The following is a 10708-nucleotide window of genomic DNA, read 5'->3' as shown; positions in this document are numbered from 1 at the left end:
CGGATGATGATATGTATCTGGAAGTTTGTGGGGTAGTAGGTGAGGACCAGTGGGGTTCTGTCCTGGTGGCGATTGGAGGGGTGGGGCTCAAGGGCGGAGGAGCGGGAAGTGGAGGAGATGCGGTGGAGAGCATCATCGATCACGTCTGGGGGGGAAATTGCGGTCTTTGAAGAAGGAGGCCATCTGGGTTGTTCGGTATGGATCAGCCCTACCTTCTCCCTGATCATTCTCTTATTCCTCACGTATGAGTAAAATGCCTTTGGGTTCTCCCTAATCCTTCTTGCCAAGCCTTTTTCATGCCCCCTCCTGGCTCTCCTGAGTCCATTTCTGAGCTCCTTTCTAACAAGTGTGTAATCCTCTAAAGCTGTGCTAGATTCTTGCTTCCTCCACCTTACATAAGCTGCCGCCTTCCTTTTGATGAGAAGCTCCTCTGTTCTCGTTATCCATGGTTCCTTAATCTTACCCCTTCTTACCTGTCTCAAAGGAACAAATTTGTGCATCACTCGCAACAACTGCTCCTTAAATAGTCTCCACATGTCTGCAGTGCCCTTTCTGTGGAACAATTGCTCCCAGTCTGTACTTCCCAACACCTGTCTGATAGCATCATAATTTCCTTTTCCCCAGTTAAATATCTCCCTCGGTAATTGCACCTTTCACTCTCCAAGGCTATGCTAAATGTGAGACAGTTGTGATCACTGTCACTAAAGTGCTCTCCCACCGTGAGATCTGACATCTGTCCTGGCTCGTTGCCGAGCACCAAATCCAAAATGGCCTCTCCCCTCGTCGGTCTGTCTACATACTGAGTAAGGAAACCCTCCTGAACACACCTGACAAAAGCGGCTCCATCCAAACCATCTGCACTTAGGAGGTTCCAGTCGATATTGGGAAAGTTGAAATCACCCATAACAACAACCCTGCTACTTTTGCATTTTTCCAGAATCTGCCTGCCTATGAGATCTTCAATCTCTCTACTACTATTAGATGGTCTGTAGAAAATCCCCAATGAGGTGGCTGTTCCCTTGTTGTTCCTAACTTCCACCCACTCAGTAGATAAACCTTCCTCAACAACCTTTGTTTCTGTAGCTGTGATGCACCCTCTGATTAGCAATGCTCCACCCCCTCCTCTTTTCCACCCTCCCTGTTCTTTTTAAACATTCTAAACCCTGGAACATCAAGCAATCGTCCCTGTCCCTGTGAAAGCCACGTCTCCGTTAAGGCCACAACATCATAGCCCCAAGTACTGATCCATGCTCTAAGTTCGTCACTCTTATTCTGGACACTCCTTACATTAAAGCAGACACACTTTAACCGATCCCTTTGTTTCATCGTGTGAGAAACCTTCCTGATAGATTCCGTATATCCTGTCACTGTCCTGTCTGCAACTGACCCCGTCTAAGACATGTGGCTCCGATTCCCACCCCCCTGCCAAACTAGTTTAAACCCTCCCGAATCGCATGAGCAAATCTCCCACACAGGACATTTGTACCCCTCCAGTTCAGGTGCGACCCATCCTTCATGTACAGGTCCCACCTTCCCCAGAAAGTATTCCAATGGTCTAAGTATCTGAAACCTCCCTCCTGCACCAGCCTCGCAGCCACATGTTAAGTTGCATTTGCTGACTGTTCCTCATCTCACTATCTCGTGGCATCGGTAGCAAACCTGAGATCACTCCTCTACTCGTCCTGCTCTTCAGCTTCCAACCTAACTCTCTGTCGTCACTTTTCAGATCCTCAGTCCCTTTCCTAGCTATATCATTGGTGCCAATATGTACCACGATTTCTGGCTGCTCACCCTCCCCCTTCAGAATCTTGTAAATCTGATCGGCAACGTCCCGGACCCTGGCACCAGGGAAGCAATATACCTTCCGGGAGTCCTGTTCCTGACCACAAAAAAATCTCCTGTCAATCCATCTAACTATTGAGTCCCCCCCTTTTCACTAGCACTTTTCTATTCCCCACCGCGCCCCTCCCCCCCTTCCCTTCTGAGCCTCAGTGCCAGAGACCTGACAACTATGGCTTTCCCCTGGTAGGCTGTCCCCAACCAGCACTATCCAAAACAGTATACTTATTGCTGAGGGGACCTGCTACAGGGGATCCCTGCTCTGACCGTCGGTTCCCTTTCCTCCCCCTGACAGTAACCCAGCTGTCCTTATCCTGTGTCTGGGGAGTGACCACCTCCCTGTACATCCTCTCAATTTCCCCCTCAGCCTCCCGGATGATCCGTAGTTCATCCAGCTCCAGTTCCATAACTCGGTTTTCGAGGAGCTGGAGTTGGGTGCACTTCCCGCAGAGGTAGTCAACAGAGACATGTGAAGTGTCTCTCAGCTGCCACATTCTGCAGGAGGAACATTCAACTGCCCTGATATCCATAGCCCGCTGCTATGAAAGCCTGCACAGAACTAAACAAAGGAAGAGAAGAAAAAAATAAGAGACACCTGAAAACTTACCAAAGGGCCTGTTTCCATACTGTAGGGAATCTAATCTTTTTAAAAAAAACCCTGTCACCAATCCATAGTCATATGCCACCCATATGGAGAGGAATGTTTTACTGTTTTGCAGGCAGGATGTGACAATCTAATCATATTCTGTAAATGGTGCAGTTTAAGGAATAACCTGACATCACACTGTTGTAAGGAATAATCTAATCACATTGTTTTTGGGTGGCATGTGACTATGGGGAGTGCCAGGGGTTGTGTCTTGCGTACATGACTGACTGTGATGTAAAACCCTGTATAAAGGGAGGGCGGTTCCCTTGTTCAGATAGCCTTGCTTAACATGCTTCGCAAGCACCACAAAGAATGTTAAGTGAACCTCTAAAAGCTGGTACTTGCTCAAATAAATCGTGGCTGTTCACAGAGGTTGGCATATTGCAGTTGCATCAAGCATTCAAGAATCTCAAGAAGGGAATCTAACAACTCCCTAGGATAGCAGAATTGCTTTATGAGATGAAGTTATAGAAACAGGGCCTGTATTCCAGTTTCCTCCCATTGTCCAAAGACATTCAAGTTAGGTAGATTGGCCATGCGAAATTGCCCATAATGTTCAGGGGTGTAGATGGGTTAGCAGTGAGAAATGCAGGTCTATAGGGATAGGATGGGGAGATGGGTCTGTGTGGAATGCTCTTTAAAGGGTCAGTGTGGACCCATTAGGCTGAATGACCTGTTTCCACAATGTTGGGATTCTGTGGAATTTCATCACTTAGGGTGTGGCAATTCTTTGGAATCCTCTACCTGAGAATATTTGGAAGCTCCATCATTGGGCATGTTTAAGACAGGAGTCAGTAGGTTTCTGGCAATTGACATTAATGGAGTGCAGGAAAATGGCATTGAGGGGATGATTGGTCATGATCTAGAATGATGGTAGGCTCTGTGTTGAATGATCTGATCTGTTCTTGTGTTTCGATTGTATTTGTGCAAACCATGAATTGACATTTTATATCTTTGTATGATATTAGACAGTGTGAATTAACCTCTTGTTTTCGAATTTCTTGCTGCCAGTTACTGACCACCACTCTTTCCACATGCATGCAAAATAATAGTTTGCGTTTTCCATGTAGAAAATGTTGCTCGGTGTGTCAGGAAGGTTTGCTGTCAGTCCTAGATGGTTAATATAACCTTGATTCAGGAATAGCACGTGGCTTAAGACTGTCAGTTCAAACTGACTTAGGACTCTGAATAAACAGCTAGGCAGTCAATATTGCTGTGGTATCACAGCAATTGCTGTGAACTTTTAAAATGAGACCTAAACTGATTCCTTGTCTTCATTCTTTGGAGAACACAAAATGGCCCGCAGTACAAGGTCGCAGTTCTCTTGATTAGCTTTCGTCCCTAAGGCAGCATCACCAAAGTAAACCCGACTTATCTGTTCATATGTTGTCTTGACGTTCTCTTTATGTTACAAGTGACTCAACTTCAAGAATGCATAATTGACTGTTAAATGTTTTGAGATATCCTGAGGGTGTGAAAATGCTGTATTGAACAAGCTTGCTCTCTGATATTGTAGTCTGTTGTATTTTGTAATCATAAATATCACAATAAATCTGTTCAACAGTGCTGCAATATATTTTCTGATTACTAAATGTATTTTTGTGCATCAAATATAGTTTTCAATTGAACCTTCAAACTGTTGATAAACTGAAAACTATACAATAGAGCAATGAATAAACTTGAAGAATTTAGATCTGTTTTTCACACATTGTCAATCACTTCGCAGCCAAATCATCTATTTATAATACTATCAGGTATATCTGCCAGTTCAGAATGCTTGCCAAAAATACTACTTTACTGACCGTTCTTTAAATACAGATTTTTCTGTAGTAGGTTTAGTGTAGCTGATCATTTTTGCGTAAATTCTACCTTTTGTACAGTGAAAGTAAAAGAAATTGCTGCCAATCAAAAGATGCCATTTGTAATGAAACAATGATGTAGGTCTTCACCATTTCTGTGGAATAAATCAACAAATGGACATGCAAGTCAAACAGCGTGGTGCTGGAAAAGCACAGCCGGTCAGGCAGCATCTGAGGAGCAGGAGAGTTGACGTTTCAACCATAAGCTCTTCATTCCTGGTGAAGAGTTTATGCTCAAAACATAGATTCTCCTCATCAGATGCTGCCTGACCAGCTGTGCTTTTCCAGCACCACTCTTTTTGACTCTAATCTCCAGCATCTGCAGCCCTTACTTTCTCCCAAATGAACATGCAATACCAGTCATGGAAACAGTTAATGTGTAACCTTGTGATTCTTGGTGCTGATTTATGACATATTTGATACTTCAAATTAATCTTTGACCTCATTGGAATCACCGTCAGCAGTGAGTGGTTTCCTGTTGACCAAGCAGTTATTCTATAAATATGTCATCAATAGATTCACATTCACGAGAACTTAAAGAAAGTCATCCAGTGTAGAATTCTCTGAATGACTGGTGATATTGAGTTTGAAATAAGATGGAAAATGAACACACATGACAAATTTAAGGCACAAAGTACTGTAGAAGACCAAGCTGAATGCAGAAAGGAGATCAAATAAAGATCACAATAGGGATACACAAAGAGCACAAAAATAGATAGTGGCTTGCATAAAAGGAATCACAAAATAATTGATCATCAAAGGAAAGATGCGGCTAATTTAAAGACAAAAAGGAGGTATTCTTGTGGATGCTGAAGTTAGAACTGAGGTGTGAAAGGAGCACTTAGCATCTGTATCCACAGGAAAAGTTGATGCTATCAATGCCAAAGTTAAAGAAAGAGTTAATAACAATATTGGGTATGATTAAAATGAGATAAAGCGAAGATAATTAAAAGATCAGTATCCTTAAAACTAATCACCAATTCCAGATGCCACTTGAGTTATCAAGGGAATTAAAGACTGGAAATTGCAGAGGCTCGGGCCACAACTTTTCTGTTCTATTTCTTATCTAATGCTAGAGGATTGCAAACTTTAAAAGCCTGCTCAAAAAAAGGAAGAGGGATGAACCCAACGACAGAAGACCAGTGAGCCTCGCATGCTAATAATGGAGGAACTGGTAGGAAGAACCCAGCTTGCACAGAATTGAAGGACAGCCCAATATTGTGGAGTAAAATTAAACTTAATTTAGAAAGTTTGGGTTAGTAAATGAATTTTGGCACAGATTTGAAAAAGGGAGCATTGCAAATGAGCTAACAATCTGAGATTGCCTCTTTGATTAAAATGTTTTTGGTGAATTTTCTTTCTTCAATTTAGTGGATAGTATTGCAATGCAAGAATTTGATGTATGACTAAAGCCAAAAGAAAGACCATAATTTGAAATGTATGCCTTGTTAGAAATGACACTAGAATCAATATAAGGTATTCACTTGTTTTAGGATGTCAAATCAAGTTTCAATCAGATCATCCTCATCCTTCTAAACTCGATTGAGTACAGACCCCCAGGTCCTCAACTGTTCCTCATATGATAAGCCCTTTATTCCTGGCATCGTTCTTGTCAACCACTTCTAAATCCATTCCAATGCCAGCGCATCTTTCCTAAAAACATAGGGCCGAAAATCGCTCTCAATATTTCAAATGCGGTCTGACCAGAGTCTTATACAACCTCAGTAGTACATCCCTGCTCTTGTATTCTAGCTGTCCTGAAATGAATGCTTACCTTGCATTTGTCTTTCTAACTGCCAACTGCACCTGCATGTTAACCTTAAGAAAATCCTGAACTAGGACTCCCACGTCCCTTTACAGATTTCGGAAGACGTTCCCCCATTAGAAAATAGTCTACGCCTCCATTCTTCCTACCACAGTGCATAACCTCTCAGTGTAAACTGTAACACAGACAGATCGAGGTTAAAAAGAGACAAACACAGATTAAGAAAGTGGGCAGCAAGGTGGGTAAATGGAGTATGCTGTAAGTAAGTAGAAGATTATTCACTTTGTAAAGTTATTCACTTGTTAAGACAGAAAAGCAGACTATTTGGGATCACCTGTCTTGACTTTGGTGTGACAGATCACAAATGCTTTAGAGGTAATTGTTTTCATTCTGTGTTTTTCTTTCAGAATCAGATGCTGAATCCCAATATATGGAACCATATTCCATACTCGTATCCAACATACCCTGCCACAGTACCTCTAAATGATCCCCGGTAATTATTCAATGATATGTTCATCAGTAAAGTGTTGCATTATTTGTACACTTGAATTATTTTTAATCTTGTAAAGGAATGTGCAAAGTTGCTAGCGAATTATATGTGCATGAAGTGTATTTTCTATTAAGATGAATTAATATTGCTGCACTGTTTTGGGAGATTGTCCATGAAATGTTAAAACCAAACCCATTCTCGAAGTTGGATTTTTAAAGGAATTTGTGGTATTTAAAAAGGCTTCATAAAATTTGATTGATATTGTAATTTTTGTCAAATTATTTTATGAATGTTTTTATAAAAATTACTATTTTACATGCTTGCCATAGTTTGCACACATTGTGCAAGATTGCACTGGTGGAACTTCATAAGCGATAAACCGTGCACGTGAAATTATGTGCCACTTCCTAGGACTAGAGTAGATTGGCCTTTCAACAATTCTGTGGCTTGCTCTTTAACAGAAATAAACCCCAACTCCAATTTACTGCCCCTCTCAGATTTCATGTGCAATATTTCCCTCAAGGTTATAGATCAATACAGCATAGAGTTTAGTTAATCAGCCCATTATACCTGCACATATCTTTGAAAGAACTAAAGTCGGTTCTGCTATAACACGTGTTTCTCAACGCAAATTGGCTATAATGCGATTGAAAAACTTAGACTATTATTTGTAGAATGCAAACTTTCCTTACATATATCGGCTACTACACAAATCCGGTCCCATTGCTTTATATGGTGCTGCGATTATGTGATTTCCGAGAACAGAACTATCATGTTATATCAGAACAGCCTGAATGTAGTTTGTCTCTCTCCCCAAGTTTTTCACCATAATCTTGAACGTTATTTACATTCATGCGTTTATGCAGTTTCCTTTTGAATTTCACCGTTACATATTCTTCCACAGGTAATAAATTGCTCATCACATTTTCTCTGTACAAAACACGTTTTTCCTCTGATTCCTTTGTCAGTCACCTGAAATCTGACTTCTACTGTTAATTATATTAAGTTAGCGTTTCTACCCCAGGATTGGAAGGCCTGAATTCAAATCCCATCTGTTCCAGATGTGTGTAATATCTCTGAACAGGTTAATTAGAAAATACCTCTAAAACATGTAGGAGGGTCTGTTGTGGCACAGTGGTAGTGTCCCTACCACTGAAACAAGAGGCCTGAGTTCCATTCCCGCCTGCTCCAGAGGTGTATCATAGCATGTCTGAACAGGTAGGTTAAAAAAACTTTTAGGACATGTAGGGGCTGTTGTGGCACACTGGTAGTGTTCCTACCTCTCAACCAGGAGACTCTAGTTCAAGTCTTATCTGTTCCAAAAGTGAGTAATAACATTTCTGAACAGGTTGATTTGGAAAATATCTTAAAGCATGTGGGGGGTGGGGTAAGGGGGGAAGGTGGAGGATGTGTGGTTGTTGGTGGTGGGTGGTGGTGGTGTTGTGGTGCAGTGGTACTTTCCCTATCACTGAATTAGGTGGCCCAGGTTCACTTCCCATTTTCTCCAGAGATGTCATATCAGTTCTAAATAGGTTGATTAGAAAATATCTAGGAGCACCTATGAAGAGACACTGAGCATGCATGTCCATTGGTACACTTCAGCCCCTCTATGACCATTTGATATCACTGCATGCTGGTTTGGTCTGGAGTTCATAACTATTCCCCAAGAAGAAATTTAAATTTTGTAAGCTTTTATGATTTAACCTTTGTAATAATACCCATTTTAAGGTGCTGTCATAATTTATTTTGGTTTTGGATGGTTTAAATAATATTTAAAATAGTGTAAAGAGAGATGATGTAACTGGGACACTGAATATGATACAGGCAAATGTAATGCTCTGTTTCGTCAGCAAACCTATTGTGAGGAAAAGTATCAGTATTTCACCAACTGGCATAAGATTGAGATAGCATTTGCCCTTAGGAACAGTTTCTCTGTTTTGAATAATTTTGAATGCCTGTGCATGTTTACTTTTAATCATCCTGTTGAAATACAGCTCCTAGCTGATTCAGTCTTTCCATATAACTGAAGTCCCTCAAGCCTAGTACTATTCTATTAAGTTTCTTCTGCAATTTCACAAATACTTTGACGTACTATCTAAAGATTAGAGCCCCAATTAAACACACTACTCCAATTAAGACCTTATCAGCATTTTGATCAAGATTAATATTGATTCATCATTTTTATGCTGTAACCCTCTTAAAAAAAGCTAAGAATTCCATATGTTGTTTCTTTAAAATAACCTCCTCAACTTGTTTTGCTGCCTTCAAAGATTTATGTTCCAATGCCCCAGGCCCCCTTGTTCCTATACCCCCTTTAAAATTGTATTATTCACTATATATTGCCTCTTGTTATTTGTGTGAATAAAATATATAATTTCTTACATTGTGCCTGCCATATGTGTCCCCATTTCACAGACTTGTCTGTCTTTCAGAAATTTGTTGCTAATCCTTCTCATTGTTCACTATATTTTGTTTTAAACATATTTTTCTAACGTAGAGTCTTAATAATTACAACTATGTACTTCGTGTTTCAATCCTTTGGGCTTTGCTCCAACAATTTATATTTGTGTAGCATGTTTTGAAATAATACAATTGATATGTGGTTAGATTTGCATGTTAAGGTGGAGTACACACCAAGGTTACCTTTGGCCTATTATGTGGTACTTCGTCAAATAGATTTTGAAGGTCTTTGTGCACAGTATCAACTTTCCTACTCTGCTAGCATCCTTCATTAAAGATTGTGAATTAGGTTATGACTAGTATTAGAACGATGCATCCAAGCTAATATTGCCAGTTTTAAGGGGTGGCACGGTGGCTCAATGGTTAGCACTGCTGCCTCACAGCACCAGGTCCCAGGTTCGATTCCAGCCTCAGCCGACTGTCTTTGTGGAATTTGCACATTCTCCCCGTGTCTGCATGGGTTTCCTCTGGGTGCTCCGGTTTCCTCCCACAGTCCAAAGATGTGCAGGTCAGGTGAATTGGCTATGCTAAATTGCCCATAGTGTTAGGTGCATTAGTCAGAGGGAAATGGGTCAGGCTGGGTTACTCTTCAGAGGGTCGGTGTGGACTGGTTGGGCCGAAGGGCCTGTTTCCACACTGTAGGGAATCTAATCTAATCAGGAAAAGAGACTTTAGGTCTTGTGTTCCACCACTTGTTGGAGGAGATTTCAACACTTACTGTGAGATCCTGTTCATGTTCCCAAATGCCTCTGACTTGAGCAGCATTTGTTTCAAGAAATTTGGTGGCACAGCTCTTGATTTTGGGAGGGTGTGTTAGTAATGTTGCACCATGCAAATTTGCTGTATTAGTTTCCTTATGTCACTCAGGTCATTGATCTCCTTGTGGCACTGGTATGTATTTCTTGTGTGAGAGAATTTGAGACCATTATTTGTATCCCCTCTCTCCTTATGGAAGAACAGATTTCTTTAATATAGTGTTGCCCACTGAAGATGGTACTTTATCTCTTCAAAGTTTGTGAGGGAGATTTGTAGCTCGGGTGCTCGTTGTTGTGGTTCTGTTCGCCGAGCTGGGAATTTGTGTTGCAGACGTTTCGTCCCCTGTCTAGGTGACATCCTCAGTGCTTGGGAGCCTTCTGTGAAGCGCTTCTGTGTTGTTTCCTCCGGCATTTATAGTGGTTTGTCTCTGCCACTTCCGGTTGTCAGTTCCAGCTGTCCGCTGCAGTGGCCGGTATGTTCAGTAATGACAGCCAGACTACTATGACCACTAGGACTTATAACAGCCCACAAACCAACAGCCACTCTCAGACAACAACTCACCAGGACAAAGGACCCGATACCCAGCATGAGCAAAACCAACGTAGTGTACAAAATCCCATGCAAGGACTGCACAAAACACTACATAGGACAAACAGGAAGACAGCTAATGATCCGTATCCATGAACACCAACTAGCCACGAAACGACATGACCAGCTATCCTTAGTAGCCACACACACAGATGACAAGCAACATGAGTTCGACTGGGACAGCACTACTGTTATAGGACAAGCCAAACAGAGAACAGCCAGGGAATTCCCTGGAGGCATGGCACTCATCCACAGATTCAATCAATAAGCACATCGACCTGGACCCAACATACCGACCACTGCAG

The 10708-nt window shown here is 41.5% G+C and overlaps 1 protein-coding gene across 2 annotated transcripts in view; it reads left to right on the top strand.

The window, feature by feature from the left end:
• Window positions 1-10708, top strand: part of LOC122565355 (protein strawberry notch homolog 2-like) — a 162866-nt gene that overhangs the window by 53313 nt on the left and 98845 nt on the right. For both annotated transcript variants that reach the window (XM_043721240.1, XM_043721239.1), the window contains exon 3: window positions 6517-6602. In XM_043721240.1, coding sequence (XP_043577175.1) covers window positions 6517-6602 — 86 coding nt within the window. The remainder of the gene's footprint in view (window positions 1-6516; window positions 6603-10708) is intronic.

This window comes from Chiloscyllium plagiosum, chromosome 31 (assembly GCF_004010195.1).
Source record: "Chiloscyllium plagiosum isolate BGI_BamShark_2017 chromosome 31, ASM401019v2, whole genome shotgun sequence".
Classification (NCBI taxonomy): Eukaryota; Metazoa; Chordata; class Chondrichthyes; order Orectolobiformes; family Hemiscylliidae; genus Chiloscyllium; species Chiloscyllium plagiosum.
The sequence above is the reverse complement of the archived record's forward strand: the minus strand, read 5'-3'. Positions and strand labels throughout refer to the sequence as shown.